The sequence below is a fragment of the Galeopterus variegatus genome, unplaced genomic scaffold, assembly GCF_000696425.1.
Source record: "Galeopterus variegatus unplaced genomic scaffold, G_variegatus-3.0.2 Scaffold1611, whole genome shotgun sequence".
NCBI classification, from domain to species: domain Eukaryota; kingdom Metazoa; phylum Chordata; class Mammalia; order Dermoptera; family Cynocephalidae; genus Galeopterus; species Galeopterus variegatus.
This window is the reverse complement of record NW_007727722.1, coordinates 12,846-31,417: the sequence shown is the minus strand read 5'-3', so window position 1 is coordinate 31,417 and position 18,572 is coordinate 12,846. Positions and strand designations below refer to the sequence as shown.

General features: G+C 38.3%; 1 protein-coding gene across 1 annotated transcript in view; it reads right to left on the bottom strand.

The window, feature by feature from the left end:
• LRIG2 (leucine-rich repeats and immunoglobulin-like domains 2) overlaps positions 1 to 18,304 on the bottom strand; it is a 29,925-nt gene extending 11,621 nt beyond the window's left edge. Inside the window, exons 1-10 of the mRNA XM_008577969.1 lie at positions 18,245 to 18,304; positions 16,511 to 16,585; positions 16,203 to 16,337; positions 15,487 to 15,630; positions 15,219 to 15,362; positions 14,568 to 14,711; positions 14,219 to 14,362; positions 12,000 to 12,080; positions 10,765 to 10,836; positions 10,562 to 10,630 (exon numbers count right to left, since the gene is read on the bottom strand). Coding sequence (XP_008576191.1) covers positions 10,562 to 10,630; positions 10,765 to 10,836; positions 12,000 to 12,080; positions 14,219 to 14,362; positions 14,568 to 14,711; positions 15,219 to 15,362; positions 15,487 to 15,630; positions 16,203 to 16,337; positions 16,511 to 16,581 — 1,004 coding nt within the window. The 5' untranslated portion in view covers positions 16,582 to 16,585; positions 18,245 to 18,304. The remainder of the gene's footprint in view (positions 1 to 10,561; positions 10,631 to 10,764; positions 10,837 to 11,999; positions 12,081 to 14,218; positions 14,363 to 14,567; positions 14,712 to 15,218; positions 15,363 to 15,486; positions 15,631 to 16,202; positions 16,338 to 16,510; positions 16,586 to 18,244) is intronic.
• Between the last annotated feature and the right edge of the window lie 268 nt (positions 18,305 to 18,572).

Here is an 18,572-nt window from a genome sequence, read left to right as displayed (position 1 = left end):
TACTTGTTAAAGCTCTGTAAGCAAGGTAATCTTTGTCAATCTTTCCCTCTTGTTCAAGGAAAGAAGAGATCTGTCTCTCCCTTCCTTTAAACAATATAAGTCCATTTTCTCATTCTGTCGCCTTTTGTTCATTAAGGAACAGCTGAATCATCTGTTGGGACTTGGTATTAGAGGATATATGCTAGATGGTGTGAGCAATAAGGCATTACAAAAGGGGAATTTCTATGAAAATAGAAGAAAAACAAAGGTTAATGGTTAGAAGAAACTATAAACTCAGTTTTCGAGTCCGGAGGGCAGTCAGTTGAGAAGATTTCTAGGTGTTGGGCTAGAAGCATCTTCAGATGGAGGGAGGACAGGTCATGGCAATCTGACAGACTTTCTTGGTTTGCAGTTTGAATGTCTCTGGTAATGTCATCGGGCGTTAAGATGAACTTCTTGAGCGGCTCACACAGCAACAGACATGAAGATTGTCCATACATTATCTGTTATGATTTCTATGAAGTTTATTAAGTCATCCAGGTTCAGCTTGCAGGGCTTCAAGAAAAGGGCAGTTTTAGTTATGCCAAGTCAGGAGAGCAGGAAAAAAATTGGAAACATCCATATGGAGAGTTAGAGCCAGATATTGGAGGAAACTAGAAGAACTGAGAATTTGGTAAGGGCTGGCAAAATGTGCAAGAAGAACCCTCCAGGGTGTACTACTGTTTTTCATTAAAACAAAAAAATTTCCACAGTCATGCCCCTTTCCATTCTGCTTTACAAAGTTAGTCTGGTCTCAGATTTGGTCTGATAAGTACAGCAAGAATGGTAACTGACCATTCAGAGGCCTTTTAAAATTTGCTTTGCTGGAACTTTTCAAAGAAATATCAGATTACACTTTTAAAACCTGTCAACGCTAGGAAGCCAAGCCAGAAACTCACCACCAGATTTCACTTTCAGTACCTATAGATATGAATGAATTCCTCTCTTTCTGAGGTTCCTAAAATATTCCCAGGACTGCCAGGAAGTGACCTTCCTTACTCACCTGTAAGGCTGGGAACCCTCTAAGCAAGGTATCAGGCCAGTTTTCCAAGGTGGCTTTATAAGCACTGGTGCCTTAAAGTCAACCTTAGTTCCTTAAATCTGTCTGGTCATATCTGATTTTATGCATCATTCTCAAATATAACATTCCAGTCAAAGCCTTGGTAATATAACCAATGTTTCCAATTGTGTCCTGTTATAAGGAGAACAGATTCCTATTGAACTTATGCAAATAACTGTATTGCTATAAAAATAAAAATACTAAGTTTCTGAATTCTGGAGGGATTAGGCAGGGAGAAAAAGTAAATATATCATTTTTGTTCACAAAGGTATATTTTACCAAATTACTGTACGTTATAGACAGCTTAAGAGAAAATAGAAAGGGGTTCCTTAAATCTAGAAATAAAACATTAAAGAACCAGCAGTGATCCAAAACAAAACCTCGAATCATCCTTTATCAGTTCATTCAGTTCCATGTTACTAATTCTTGTTCTGCTTGATCTTGAGTTAACAGTTTCATGAACCCATCAGTTTCTTCATTAGAGTTCTGGAAATTCTTACTCAGTCCAATGGTACGATTGTAAAGTTATCAGAAACCTGCAATTGTCAGAGTCTTTTCCATGAATCTCTCTGAAGATAAAGCACTTTTTGGTAACAGCTGCTTGTAAAAGCTTCCAGAAAAGGATCAGAGTAAAACAATAACCGTCTGTGAATGACAAAGGACTTAAAATGGCCATGGTTAAAGATCTGATAAAAGTTCATTTGGTACGTAAATTTAGTTATTTCTGTGGCATTTAACATAGTGACTGAAATTATGACTGATAACACTACACCAGACATATCGCAAACAGCGATGGGACTGGCAAATTTCTATGAACTTCATACAACTTCTCAAATACCTATAATAATGACGTAAATCCATACAAATACATCTACAGAAGATTTAGCATCACTTTTTATTTGACAATGTTTCCCACATAATGTATCACATAAACCCAATTATTCTCTCTTTTTATAAAATGAGGGACAAATCCTTTAGGATTTTCAAGGAGATCTCTGGAAAGTCTCAAAGTTAATGTGAGGTCAAAAATACTTAATTTAGAATTTAATTTCGGGATTTGTCAAAAATGTCAAAGGAGTTTCCAGTCAAGATGGCAGAATAGACAGTCCCCAGTATCACTCTCTCCCACAAATCAATGAATTTACAACTATAAAAATGTAACATCAGCCAAGCTGGGGCCTCTAGAGCTCAGGTGAAGAGGAGGAGAGACCTATGGAACTCATGAAGGTGTGAGAAACCACGAAGAGAGAAAGAAAAAACTGCTCTCAGCATTTCGGGCTGCAGCCACTTTAATGCTGGAGCACATGGAGCAGAAGCCGGCAGAAGCAGCTGTGCCCTTTAGATGGAGTTACTTGGAGGCGGCAGGGGAGAAGAGGACTTTGCTGGCCCCCAGGACAGCATGACCACTAACAGGGTTCCCATAGACCCACACAGGAGTGAGGAGCCAGAACAGCTGAAAAAGGGGAGCCACTCAGAGGCCAGTGAGTCATCACAAGGGACCAGCACAGGGCCCATCCCATGGGAAGGGTTTGGAGCACGGGCAGTGGGGGAGATGGGCCCACCAGGAGAACACTGGGACACAGCAAGGACAGCGAACCCGCCCCCCAACCAGTGCAGGACCACTCAGAGGAGACTGGTCGGGAATGCAGAATTGCATGGGGTGCAGTTTGATGAAAAGATTCAGGCCAAGATCAGTTTCTACACAACCCAGGTGCTGGAAGTATCAGAGCTGGAAGTACCTATAAGGTCAACCATTAAACCCTGAGCTGCACAAAAAGTCTTCCCTAGAGAAACAGTAGCAAAGCGGCAATTTACCTCAACCACACAGCTCAAGTACTGGTTCCCATAGGAAGTCCCCCCATTTTAGAAGCTATCAAAGGACAAAAACTTAGTTCTGGCCCAGGCACACCATGAATGCCACCAGGGGACATGAAGCATGGAGCCAGGAGCAGGACCCCCGCCCACAACCACTCATACCGCCAGCACCTTGGGGCCCCACCTGGGAACACGAGGTTTGAAGCCAAGGACCGGACCCCACTCCCACACACAGGCACCCCACCAATGCCTAAAGGCCTGCCCGGGGACCAAGGGCTAGCAAGCCAGGGACCGGACATCCTTCCCACAACCAGGCATGCTGTGACAGTGCCTCAGGGCCCCACCTGTGGGCCCAAGGCATGGAGAAGGGGACCGGAACCCCTCCCACAACCAGGCACCCTGCGCCAGCGCCTTGGGGACCACCCAGGGACCCGCAGCATGGAAAATGGGACTGGACGCCCCTCCCACAACCAGGCACACCATGCTAGCGCCTCAGGGCCTGCCCAGGGACCTGGGGCATGAAGAAGGGGACTAGACCCACCTCCCACTACCAGGCTCACCACACCAACACTTTGGGACCTGCCAGGGGTCCCGGGGCATGGAGAAGGGGACTGGACCCCCATCCCACAACCAGGCTCACCACGCCAGCACCTTGGGGCCCAACCAGGGACATGGGGTAAGGAGCTGGGGACCGTATCCCCCTCCCACAACCAGGCACCCTGTGCCAGCTCCTCAGGGCCTGCCCTGGGACCTGGGACCTGGAGAAGGGGACCAGACCCCATCCCACAACCAGGCACCCCGTGCCAGTGCCCCGAGGCCCACAAGGGAGCCTGGGGTATGGAGCTGGGGACTGGACCCCCACCTCCCACAACCAGGCACCCCAGGGCCTGCACAGAGACCTGGGGTATGGAGCCAGACACTGGACCCCCCTCCTCCCACAAACCAGGCACCCCATGCCAGCACCTCAGGGCCTGCCTAGAGACCTGGGGTAAGGAGCTGGGGACCGGACCCCCCACATACAACCAGGCACTCTGGGACAGTGCATCAGGGCCCTGTCCAGGGCCCCAAGGCATGGAGAAGGGGATCGGATCCCCCTCCCACAACCAGGCACACTGCACCAGTGCCTCGGGTCTGCCTGTGGACCTGAGGCATGGAGAAGGGGACCAGACTTCCCTCCCACAACCAGGCACCCCGTCCAATGCCTCAGGGCCCACCCGGGGACCTGGGGTATGGAGCCTGGGACCGGAGCCCCCCTCCCACAACCAGTTACCCTGTGCCAGCACTTTGGGGCCCACCCAGGGATCTGGGGCATGGGGAAGGGGACTGGACCCTCCTCCCACAACCAGGCACACTGTGCCAGTGCCTTGGGACCCACTCGGCGACCCAGGGCATAGAACTGGAGATCACACACTCTCCACAACCAGGCACACTGCTAGCACCACAGAGAGGGCCAAAAACATCTCCTCCATGTGGGTGGCCCACCATAGCTACCATGATAACCATGGCTGCTACAAAGGTGGCTAGATGCCACAACCACTATGCAGATGGTCCGCCAGCCACTGGAGTGAGTTGACACAAGGAGAGTCACCAGCAGAGATAAAGAAAGGAGGAGGATGTCTGTCTCCACGAGCCCACTTCATAGTGACGGAAGAGACATCTGCTCTATGATAGTATTGGGGGACCTGATCACGCCTCTCAGCATTGGACAGATCATTTGGGCAGCAAATCAACAGAGTAACCATTATTCTTTCAGAGGGTGAGAAGAAATCTAGGGTGATTAGAGGGGGGTGGGGGGCAGAGAAAGGGGGATGAAGAGAGATTGGACAAGGGGCATAAAGAATAATTACAATTTGTAACAATATATATGCTAGTAATACTGATCTGATCAATATATCTCAATGTTGAAACCCAAAAATACATATAATCAATTTTGATTTGATAAAAATTTTTTTTTAAAATGTCAAAGGATATGAATACTTGATTAAACAAGATCACAGATAATTATGAAACAATACTTAATTATCTATTTAACCAAAGTGACAATGAAAGATTTTAAAGGCAAATACTGAAGGTTACATAGTTGTAACAAAACTTAGCTCTTTTAATATCAAACAAACTCAGTTTTCCTAAGTAATCAAAGACCTGATAAAGACTACATGAAGCACAGGAAATTATTTTCATAAAACAAAGGATCTTTGTTTTCTAGGCAGATTATTTAAGTGGTAAAGAAATATCTTTCACAATCTCTTATTAAGAGCAGCCCAATTACCCCCCAAAAAACTTTGTGCTTTTAACATATGAAAGAAAATTAAATTTTAATTTTGCATAGGTATATTATTGATATTAAAGCTTATTTTAAAAACCCTTATAATACGATCATTCAATTTTAGCCAGCTTGACCATGAGTCTCCCCCTCTCTCTCTTCCCAAGTCTCTATATCCAAGCAGTTTTTGTTCTTCATCTTCCTTTTTCATCTGAAACAACCTTTAAATAACCTCCAAACTAGGGCAAAATTACTCTCCTTTTTCCTCAACAAAAACACATTTTCATACCTCATACCTTTTCTTACCCAAACACATCCTACTTTCCTTGCATACAGAACTGTTATTGTTCTTTTGCCATCATTCCTAGCAGTTTCATTTACATATATTAATTAGAATTCTTAACTCTTCTTGTACCAAAAATAAAAAGAATTCTTAAGTCTTAGTAATCTTAATTTCTCGTAAAAACCAGGAAGCAAGCAATGGTGAACTGTCATATACCAATATTCTGTAGATTCACAAAGTCATAAATATACCATTTCATAATTTCAAAAAGTATATGCTTCCTCATAGTACAATTTTTCAGTGTGGCACGGGATATGTCTACTAACAGATTCAAATACGCTTTGTATTTCTGTAAAATTTAGGAAGCCATAAGTAAAGAAATTTAAATTTATGTTCAACAATTAATGCTTCAGTATTTTATCTTATTTGAAAATGATCAAGATATTCAATGAATATTCATCATGTAGCAGTGTAAAAAAGTTTCATATTACCAAAAATGTTTGAAACTATTTTTTAAGTAGACATTTTCATAAAATGTAATTATTGTTGAAAAATTCATTTATAAACTTTTATCCCACTTATATCTACTTAATTCACTTGTTCATAACTATGCTTGAACTGCTCATGGAAATTTTACGAGATGTTAAAACTAGCCATCACCTTAATTATTTTTTTTGTTGAATAATTAGGCAAGTATCAAAAATATCACAAATGCAAAAAACCTAAAAAGTTAAACGTATGGCTCTTTTCTCTCTTTTTTTGACTGCCGTACAAGACATGGATCAAGCAATTTATTTTATTGTACATTTTGTTCTTAGGCTGGATTTATAGTTTCATAATCTTAAACATCTAGTAGATGCTTGTTTGACTAGTAAACCCAAGTAGAATAAAACTGCATGTCTGCATTAGTTGTTAACAATTCTGAAGACATAGCTGTCTTTACTAGACTAAGAATATTAAACTAACCTTATTTATGAAAGATTTACCCAAATTGTGTGAACTTGGATTAATTTCTATACTTCTGGGAATTTTAGGATTATTTAATTTATATAAATGTTCATTTATCTCTAAGACAATTTGACTAAAACTCCTTTAAGAAATTTTATAAATTAATTTGGTAATACCATCCAGAAGTAAAAAAAAAATCACATATACATAAATACATACAAACAAGAGTACTTCAAAAAGTTCATGGAAAGATTTGTATTGTCTTTTAATTCTATTTTTCTATAAACTTTTTGAAGTACCGTCATATATGCTCACACATAAACATACAGATGACACAGAGATCTTATAGCTTTCATTCTAAAACTTCAGCCATGAGTCAGAAAAACACAGTAACATTAACTCACTAGTTTATATAAAGCAGTTTAGCTCTCATCTTTTTTTTTTTTTTTTTCCTTTTTGCTTTTTTCGTGACCGGCAACGGATCGCAACCCTCAGTGTCGCGCCCGTACCGGACAGGGACCAGCAACGGGATCGCAACCCTCGGTGTTGCTCCCGCACCTCGCTCAGCCAGTGAGCGGGAACCGGTCTGCATGTGGGATCCGAACCCTCGGCGGGAGCCCCGCCACACTCCCAAACGGCGCACTGTAGCAGTGCGCCACCGGGCCGGCCCAGCTCTCATCTTTTCTCCACTCTATATTTTTATCCAAATCTTGTTTCTGACAAAAATGGGACAAGTTAAGGTTACCTATTTACCAACATTTGTGGAAGAAACTTTCAAGATTTTCTTTTGTGCTGAGATATGTTATCTCATGGAGGCTGGAGAGACATGTAGGGGCTATCTGGATAGCTCCAAACCTCATCTGAGTAAATGTAGTAAAAAGTATCTAGGTAAATATTTAGTCTAGTACCAGTTAGCCTTTTTCCTTTTCAGCCTCAGGTGTTGCTTTTAGGGGTCTCCAAGTCCCCTGAGAGCCCCCAATGAAAGTAGGGACCTAAAGTTCAAGTGACTGAGAGAGACTGGAGTGGGAAACAAAAAGTCTGGCAAGAATGAAGAGAGGGAAGGTAGAAATTTGAAGAGGAATATATCAAAGGATTCCAGGGAACTGGAGGGAAGATTAAAGATAGTAACAGAAAGAAGAAGGAGCAGTAGCAATGGGAAGGGAGAGTTCTTAGAAGAACCAGCTTGGAAGATCTTGAGTTTCTCAAAGAGGCCAATGAAGTTCCAACAAGAAGGCCATAGACAGGGTTGACAGAGCTTATAGTCAGCAGGAGTTCTAGAAGTGGGAATTCAGGTAACAGAGAAGTTCCCATGCGAGAAGCGGGATCCAATAGAGAGAACAGAAAGGCCTCACAAGGTGCCAGGAAGAATACCTGCCCAAGGAGTCAGGGAATAATTCCCACTCAGGAAAGAGAGCCAGGAAGAAGACCTTCCAGTGCAGGAGGTATCTTTCAAAAGAAGCCTGGGACTCTAACCCAGCTTTGGAGAACATACTCGGAACCTTAAGAACCAAAATCTTTCCTTACCAGCTTCAACAGACATTTGTCCGGAGCAATGGTTCATGAGTCTAATTCACCATTGGATCCCCAATCAATCAGTCAGAAGTGAAGACAAAGGCTTCAAAAGTGCACACTTGGGATCCTGGGTGAGAGGCCCAGGGGTCCAATGATGAATCTGATCCTATGCAAATCACAGCACTATAACTGTTAAAGAAAAAACTACTCAGTGATAATTATTAAAGCATCGCTTGTTAAAGTGTTACTTGCAAAGCATGTTAAATTACTCAGTGATATTTGTTAAAGATACTTGCTAAGGCAGATTTTATTCAAGACCATAGCAATAAGTGAAAGAATCATGGCAATGGGATTTTTGCAGTGGGGGAGAAGATTGGGTTCAGTTCCACATGCAGCATCAGCAAGCAGGAATTTATAGACAAGGAGCAGGGTGGGGTAGGTGGATGAAAAATTACTAAGAAGAAACATCAGGGGAAAGGGACTCTGGCTAAATCAACCTAACAAAATTCTTGCTGAAGACAGGCCAGGGTGATCATACATCATCTGGCAAATAGTGTAGGGTGAAGAATCTGAAGATACTGAGGGTTACCAGGTATCAAGGGTACGAGGGTTCTTGCTAAAACTGGATTTTACAAGAAAGTGCACAGATAGGCCTAAGAGAAAATTCAGGAGCCTGACTAAAGTTTGGTCAAGCAAAGAATCTTTGTCACAACTCCCAAATTACTAAATGTTTCTCTGAAGACTGAAACTACAGTATTTGCTTTCACCTACCTATATGTTAAACTGGGTTCTCATAACAATACTTAAAACTTTCTTGCTGGCCCTCAGATTATCATGGGCAAAAAAAGGTAACTGTGAAGAAAAAAAAAAAAAAGGATTTGCAGTAAGTTGTGCCCTTACAAATTAAACTAAGCCTATGAGAAATAACTCAAAATATCTCAACAGACCAAAAAACAAAAAAAGAAAAAGAAGAAGAAAAAGAAACCCAAAGCCACTTTAAAAATCTGACAGTAAATAACTAATAATGATCTTTATAACGTTTTACTTTCGTTGTTCATATTAGTTATTCATCTTTTCTATGTGCCAGGCTCTGTGCTGAACATTTTTTCAAAACCCTCCAATGTTTCCTAATCATTTATTTAAAAAAAAAATCCTAATTCCTCATGGCCTATTAGGCCCCACACGATCCTGCTTAACTCTGACCCCATTTCACTTGCTCTTCCCTGTGCCTGAAAAGTCCTTCACCCAGTATTCACACAGTTCGCCATTTCATTTCATTAAGGTCCTGGTTCAAATGCTATATCTTCAGAAGAGTTTCCCCTCACTACTTTCTTTTGTTTGTTTTTTTAAAGATTCTTTTTTCGTGGCTTGCCAGTACAGGAAATCCCCTCACCACTTTATCTAAAATAACAATCCCTGTCACTCTCCATACCTTTCACCTAATTTACCTAGTTTTATTTTTTTTCAGAACTCTTATTATCTGATAAGATATTACATGTCTGCTGGCTTATTAACTATCTTCCTTACTAGACCTTATCATAATATGCTATGAGAACAGAGACTCTGTCTTACTCACTGTTGTTTCCAGCATCCAGAACAGTACCTTACATAGAAGACAATGAATAAATATGTGGGTAAACAAATTATTTCATTTTATCTTCATATAACCCTGAGAGAAGTACTATTTCCTTGTTGAGAAGAGAAACTCTTAGGCCAAATAATTTGCCCACTGTAAGGAATGGAGCAAGGATCTGAACCTAGGCAGTTTGAAAACACACATTTCCAGTACATCTCAAACCATGTGGTAAGAATCAGTTTTTAAAATTTCCAGTCCACTCAGACCAATACTTTTATAAACTACAACAAGTGTCACAGTAAAGTCAAATTGTTCTAAAAGGTAAATGTTTATTCTGAATTTCTATCCTTATTGGTCATGAACCAGCTCTGGTCCACATACCATCCTTTGAGTAGCTTCCAGCTAAAGTGAGATGAATTGTTATGGTCCAGTGGTTCTTACCCTTGGCTGCATATTTGAATAACCAGAGTTTAAAATTAATACCAATGTCCAGCTAAGCTCCTTCCCCCAGGAAAATCTCTAAACCAATAAGAGCAATTTGTAAAAATCATGAGTAAAAGAGGGTATAAAATAAGTTTTTTTCTAATGCAGCTATTTAACAGTTTTTGAACATTTTAATAGTTTGAACAGGTTAGAGATATCCTCTCTGGCAATTATACTGAAAGTGGTAGATTATGTCAGAAACTAAACAAAATTACATAATACCTTAATTGTACCCATCCAAGGGGTAAGAATTGGCAACACATGTTTCTTGTAGTCCAAAAAGAAATAGAGAAAAAAACCAAAAAAAGACACTGGAGTTTACATAAAGCACAAGGAGCAGAGCTAAGGTTTCCTAATTATAAGCACTGGCAGCACAGGCAAAACAGGTCTTGGTGCCACACACTATGGACTTTTCAATGTTAGGTTATTTTAAAATTATATCCAGCCACTAAAATACCTGAGTTTTAGTACCTTCTTTTTTACTCCCTGAATTATATGCTTTTGGAAATATTCTGGGTCACTCTCACCACACTTTTAAGCACAACAAGCATGGATAATGATATAACTGGTAATTAAAAAAAAAAAAAGACTTAAGTTACTTACAGTTCTTTCAAGTGAGTTTGAGAAAAAGCATTTTCTTGGATAGACATTATAGCATTGTTGTCCAAATCTCTGAAAAGAGAAATGAAACATTACTAGTCACCGTTTCTACATTAAGTTATATAAACACTTCAAATGGTCATGAAAACCTCTGCTAATAGCAAAGATTATTTATATAATGAGCAAAATGTGTGTAAAATACTTACAGATGCTCAAGGGATTCAAGACCAATGAATGCTTTCCTTGTAATAGACTTAATCTGGTTTCCTTGTAAGATTCTGAAATACAAACAAACCTTTCTAATAATGCTCTCCACTAAGCAAAATTAAATTCATTAAATCGAACATTTACCTAAAAAAGGTGAAAATAAGCTTAACATGAATTTTTTTTGTATTTTTTAACAGCTTTGAGATATAAGTGACGTACAAAGAACTATACATAGGGCCAGCCCGTGGCTCACTTGGGAGAGTGCGGTGCTGCTAACACCAAGGCCATGGGTTCAGATCCTATATGGGGATGGCTGATTAGCTGATTAGCTCACTTGGGAGAGCATGGTGCTGACAACACCAAGTCAAGGATTAAGATCCCCTTACCGGTCATCTTTAAAAAAAAAAAAAAAAAAAAAGAACTACACATATGTAATGTGTAAAATTTGATGAGAACATGCATTTTTAAGAAAGTTATAAACTTTCATTATTAACCAATGCAAAGCATAGCATGTTCCATTAACACGTTGGAGCTCAATCACATACCTCTGAACAACCATCCCCACCACGATAAACTGGTAGTTTTTATATGCTAAAATTGGATTATATTCCCCATCTCTCCCTTCTTAGCAAAAGATCATCACATCAAAGAAATTCAGAAAAGTGTCAATCTTTAGAGAAATTCGTCTCATGGGAGAAGATCTAAAATCTTACTGAGATAATCTTCTCCTTCTACTAAATTACTCAGATTACCAGTTCAACTCTACTTTCTCAATGCATTTCTTTTTTTTTTTTTTTTTTTCAAAGATGACCAGTAAGGGGATCTTAACCCTTGACTTGGTGTTGTCAGCACCACACTCTCCCAAGTGAGCTAACCGGCCATCCCTATACAGGGATCTGAACCCGTGGCCTTGGTGTTATCAGCACCACACTCTCCCAAGTGAGCCATGGGCCAGCCCCTCAATGCATTTATTTTACTTGAATAGAAATTCTACTTTCATAAATAGCTTCTCTTTAAGTGCCCATAGGAATGTTTTTTCAATGAAAGGTGCCCCACCAACAAAAAAAAACCCAAAACAACCTACATGATAAAAAACAAAGCTCTTTCCTCCAGCAGATGGGTCAGAAGGCTCAGCCTTTCCAGACATATCAAATAAACAATAATCCAATTACATTTACAACTATTTCTTGAAAATACACTTTTGTAGACATACATAAATATTATAAATACATACAATTTATTGAGACTTGTGAGTCCAACAAAGGCTTCACTAGCATCTTCTATGGCCCATGAAATTTCATTGTTTCTTAAGTCTCTACAAAAATGTCATGGAGACAGGTTAGGTTAGTCAACAACCATCACACTATTGGGCAGCATCCTGGCATGGCAATGTCAAGGTCCACATACTAATTTTGGTCCTTATTTTAACAGTTATTTATAATGAAGACACAATTCTGCTTTTTAAGGAATATCTGTGATAAACATGTAAGAACTGATTCTCATAAGCTAAGAATTGAGCTGGCCTTGATAAATAAATAAAGCAACCTGCTAAGAATATTAATCTTCCGGGCCGGCCCGGTGGCGCACTGGAGAGTGCGCCGCTTGGGAGGGTGGCGGCGCTCCCGCCGAGAGTTCGGATCCCATGTGGAGACCGGTTCCCGCTCACTGGCTGAGCGCGGTACAGGCACAACACTGAGGGTTGCGATCCCGTTTACCAGTCAGTTAAAAAAAAAAAAAAAAAAAGAATATTAATCTTCCTAGCTCACAGCCTTAATTGTGTTAGCATGTTAAAAATTATAGACAGAGTCCTGTAAAAAACAGGAGGATTCAAGATGTAGGGGATACGGCCTACAAATCTGATCTCAGACTAATGGGATTTCTGGGTGACCTAAGACTTCCCCTGGGCCCTTAAACTTAAAATGGCTGACAAAGAGTAATATCAATACAGAGCTTCAAAGCTCAAGAGCAATTAAATGTGTCCCCTGGGAAGCAAGTATGATATACCCATGTATTAGAGTGGTCACTATATTTTCTTTAAAAGGAAAAGTATGGATCTTTTAAAATCCACTGTTCCATTCTCAGAGGAAATGCAATTGTACCACACCATGTGCTGATGGAAGAAATACCAATTAAAAATATTCAATCACTTTCGCTTCCCTAAGCTATCTCATAATAAAATAAAGCACAAAGATTTTTGCTTTATAAGGCAAAGGTAAAGTTGTGTGACTAACAGTAAGCAAATAGAAGATCCTTCTTCCTGCTTAGCTATCTTTACTTGAAGTGAAAAGCTAACAAAGCTCATTTTATTTCACTAAGGAATAAACATGAAAACAACCAGTGGCTCAACTCTTCAGGACTTGCCCCCTCCTTCACAGTACAGCACAAATAAAAATCGTTCACCAAATTGAGTAAGAAATATATTTACTCTGGCAAGAGAACACTGGGCTAACGCCAGAGTTTCTCAGATCTGATCCTAATTCTGTCTTAATTATTTCTGTGGCATTAAACAACCGTTTACTTCTGCAATTGCTTTCCTAAAATTTAATTCTAAAAGTAATATTCAGTAGTATACTGAAAGAACTTGTTTGCCATCCCTTCAATTGCTAAAAGGCTGCAGCTGCACCTGATGTAAGTTTCTGAATTTGCATTAATCTAGTTTCACCTCTGATAATGTACAAAAAGGAAATAAAAATTAAAACTTCTAATTTTTCAAGACCAAATCTGAAGTTTAAAAAAAAAAAATCACACACTTGTGCATGTATATACACCTTCTCAAAATCGTTATGCTTTCCTTTTCATTGATACTAAGGTCCCAAAGTTGGAAGTCTGCCTCTTTTCTGAAACCACCTATCAACTCTGAACCTGATCATCACAAAGTGCCCTACTCAGGAACTTAAGAATCTATAAATTCTATTTGTTATTCTTAGCTTTCTCTTATTCTGTTCATCTTTGAGATTACTATAAGTATTTCATTAAAATACCTCTTCATTCAATAAAATTATATTCCATAATCAGGATAAAACATTGAACTTACAGAACCACAGAATTTTAGAGAAGAAATTACCTTTATCAACCATCTAATCCTATGTCCTTCCCACTATGCATCCTGCATCCTTTTGAATGAGAACTAGTAGTTCTGGTGCATAGTCAAGGTCACAGGAACAAAAAAATGACTGCATTCTTGACACTAGCAAACTGTGTTTTATTCCACAGCAACTGGCACAGTAAGAGAGGCTTTGTTACAAACTGAATTGCCTACTATAGGCTTGAGATAAATAAGATTTATCTACAGGGATAAAGATGAATAAGATTATTATGCCCCAAGGAAAAGGACAAAAACAATCACAAAATATTAGCATATATAAACTTGCAGATTGATTACTTGTTTTAATTTGCTTTATTGCATTAAAAAACTAGTATGCACACACACACAGAAAGGGTGAATGTACTTACAGTGTCTGAAGATTGGAAAGAAACCTAAACACACCATCAGCAATGTGACTGACTCTGTTGTCCCCTAAATTCAATCTCTCCAGTAAGCTCAGACCCACAAAGGCAGATTCATCCAGGCGGGTAAGCTGGTTATAAGACAAATCACTAAAAATAGGAAACATGGAAGATAAGGAATTCATTGTATTTTGGTTCAACTTACAAATTCTTATTATATTTACAGGATAATTTCAAAGCTTTCAACAAACTTCTAGTAAAGAGAGATGTTACATCTCATTATTGGCCGTGGGAATGATTTATTCCAACCTGCTCTAGTCTCACAGCCTCCAATGAAATGCCATCCATCACTCACAGTTCAGATAGTCTTTGGCAGAATTCCCATGCATCAGGGCTGATTCTTTCAATAGCATTCTGGCTCACATAGAGCTGTTGTAACATTCGCAAGCCATATAACCACCCCTTGTTCACTCGTGTAAGATTATTATGTTCCAGTTCTCTGCAGTATTAAGGAAAGAGAGGAAAAAATATGTTTCAAAACAAGGCATTTCAATGACAAGTACAGTTTTAATCTTCATTAACTCTTTCTCAGAGAGGCACATACTTTTGTTCAACACAAGTGAGCTGACAAATTCTATTCAAAAAATATTTGTATCTTATTTAAGATTTAGTGCTACAAGGTAGTAAGACTGTCTAAAATATCAGGTCTACAAAATCAACATGTTAAGTGGTATAGTATTCTGTATAAGTTCTGCTAATTTTCATCAGCCAAAACATTAAGGGAATGTAAACTTTTTAGATGAGGAGTTTGTAAGAATAGTGATAAAAAGACCAGTTAGCTAACAAAACTTAAAAAGTCTTGTGTACACTTATTTCACATCAGAGAATGGAGAAATAACTAATGTACCTCTGTGTAATTAAAGCAACTATCCTAGCCACTCGGCATTGAAAAGTACTTGACAAACTCTTTTCCTAATAATCCCCTATTCTAGTTCCTTGTACTTACAGTTCTTCCATGTTATTCAAGCCAAAAAATGCTCCATCCTTAAGTTTGCTAATTCCATTCCGCTGCATTTTCAAAGATCTTAAGGAGTCAAGCCCTTGGAATGTAAGACCTTCCACAATTTTAATCCTGTTCCTTTTAAGTTCCCTTTAACAAAAATAGTTTTACAGTCAAAATATTGGTTTGCTGAATTTTTACAACAATAATTAAAAAGAAAAAGACACTGTAAGGAATAACTATCTTTTAATAATCCATCTATTTAGTTACTCACAAGAACTGAAGGTGAGGTAGCTTGAAGATCTTAGGGGGAATCATGCTAATTCGGTTCCGGTTTAACTTTACCACTAATAAGGAACTCGATAAATTATCAAAACAACCAGCCTCCAAGATGGTTATCCTGTTATTAGTCAAATTCCTAAAATGAGCAAGATAACAGCAAAAGAAAAAAATTAAGTAAAATAAATTCTACCATTGTGAAGCTGTTCAAAGTCCTTGCCTAAGCCCCAGCTCTATCACTTAACAACTATATACAACTTCACAAATCATTTGGGTGCTTTGTATCTTCATCTACAAAACTAGGGTGATACGTACTTCATTTAGATTGTTAATGAAGCAGTATGTGTGAACATGCTTTGTAAACTGGAAAACACTGGCACACATGTTAATTACCATCATTATATAAGGTAAGCCACTGCTTAACAAACCACTCCTATTTACCTTTTACAAAACTGTTGGTAAAAAAAAAAAAAAACTGCTGTATTAAATCTCAAAAATTACCCTGGATGCCTACCAATATTTTCCGACAATAGTGTACTCTTTCTTTTTGGGGGGTGTAGATGAGGGGGAGACAAAAATTCAGCAAACCAAAAAACTGACTCTAGGTTTGTTTCACATATGCATATAAAAATAACAGACATTTTGGGGAAGACAGGTATCAATAAATTATTAAACACACTTTAAAGTAAATCTAATTTAAACTTTACTTACAGGTATTTAAGCTGCATTCGCGGAAATGAAGATGTCTTGATTTCTGATATAATATTTGAGCTGAGGTCTAAACTCTCAAGAGCAGGGTAAAACTGGAACACCTCTGCATTTATTTCTGGGATTATATTATGGACTCTACAAAACAAAGATTACATTGAAGCTGCTGCCGGTTATCTACCCCAGGCCAAAAGGATGTTAAATATGAGTACTCAAAATAAAATGGGTACTTAATTTGGGTATTTAAAATAAAAAAAAAACTGTGTATTGCTCATAATTTAAGTAAAAGATCTGAAATCCTATTTACTTACAATGAAAGTAGAGTAATATTAGATGTTGGTTCTCCAAAATATGGGATTTCTGTTAGCTCGTTGTAATTCATTTTCCTAGGCAAGGGGGAAAATAGACTTAAAAGTTTAGTGAGGGAAATGTTATCTTTTGAATTCTGTTTTTTTTTACTGGCTAATACACAAGTTTGAAAAAACCTACAACTCAGAATGAGTTAGACTGAGATAAAAATATATTTATTGAGAAATTAGAGATTTTAATAAGAAATCCTTTTCATAGTGTTAACATATTATTGATATCAATATTAGAAAGGCTAGAAAACATTTTGTACATTAAATATTGTTAGTCCCAGCAAGGTTCTTTGAATAGTTACATTAGAGGCTGGCCGGTTAGCTCAGTTCGTTAGAGTGAATAGTTACATTTAGGACAGCTAATGTGAGTCCTTAAACACAGAAGGAAAAATTGGGCCATCCAGATCTCTCTCCATATATATATACATATATATGTGCTTATATACACATATATTTTTAAACTATTCAAAGTTAAGGAATGTCACCTGAGACCACAGATGAAATTAATTTGCCCACCCCGAGATGGAACTTATAGTTAATTTTATAGATAACATGACATCGCATCTGATCTCAACAGCCTCTTCAACAGATTGCCTCAAGCGTTTTAGTAGCAAATCTAATATAATCACATTTTATTAACCTGGTTTTCAATCACTGAACAATTCAGCAATCTATAATACAGAAAAGATACAAGAAGTAAAAGGCCTTCAAGAAACTTAAGTTACAAAGTTCATGTAATAAAGCTCATGCACCTTCCACTGAAGCATTTTCAGGCCTTTGCTCAGTGCCTACCTAATCTTCCAGCTAACAAACTTGTCAACTATTTATTCAGTTTATTCTCAACAGATTAGAAGAAGTAAATTTGGGGGCAGGAAGGAGAGAATGTAAGGACAGTGAGAGCACAAAAAAGTTACCCGTTAGCAAAGAATTAAAAAGAAAAATAAGGCTGGTCGGTTAGCTCAGTTGGTTACAGCACAGCCTCATAACACCAAGGTCATGGGTTCAGATCCCCTTTCCAGCCAGCCACAAAAAAAAAAAAAAAAAGAAAAAGAAATCTGAGGGTCCTGGGGGTTTTTAGTGTAGAGGCAAACAGGCTTATATACCTTGATAGTTGTGCCCCTGGAAATATCACAATGCAAATAACTGATATTAATAATATTTTAGAAAATTCCCCCCAAAATTACATAATACATTACAGTATTAAAGGAAAAACCTCAGTTAAGAGGAAAATTGAATTATATTAACTGCCACATTCTCAAATAATACCCAAAATACCCTATTTCATACTAATCTTCTTTAGACAAAATGCTTCCATCTTAGATGACAGGTCAAGACATTTAAAAAGTTTACACAACACAGAGTTTCACTGGCTGAAAACCTGGCCAAAAAAACCAAACAAAATATATTTACCCCAAGAGGGGAGAAATCTAACTTTTGTCCCCAGGAAAGTAGAATAATATTTTTACACAGTTTGCAACTTGAAATCACTAACCAAATGCCCAGAGAGTCTGTGATAATAACAAAGCAAAAGGCAACAGTTCAGGTTTTTTTTAAATTGCTTTTAATTAAAAAAAATTTTCCCTCAACTTTTTGACAGCATTTTTGGATTGAATATCTACAAATTCACAATTTAATAAATCACCTCAAGGAATTTAACATAACTTTATATAAATAAAAATAACTTACACTTCCTGTAATGTTTGTGATTCCAGGCTGATGTTCCAGTTAGACAACCGATTATGACTCAAATCCCTGAAAGAAGACAAAATATCATTTTTAGTTAAGTGCTAGAAAGTAGATGCAAAGAGAAAAAACCCAAAACTAAAATAGCAATACTAAAAGTCCTATTAAATGTGAATTTGAATAGTACAGACAAAAAGAAATGTTTATAAAGGATGAATAAAAATTTATCTAGATTTTAAAATAGCTATTTTACAATTAAATTTGTTTTCATTTTTTACAAATTAGGGAATACATTCACAGGGTTCAATAATCAAAAAGTACAAAAGGATAT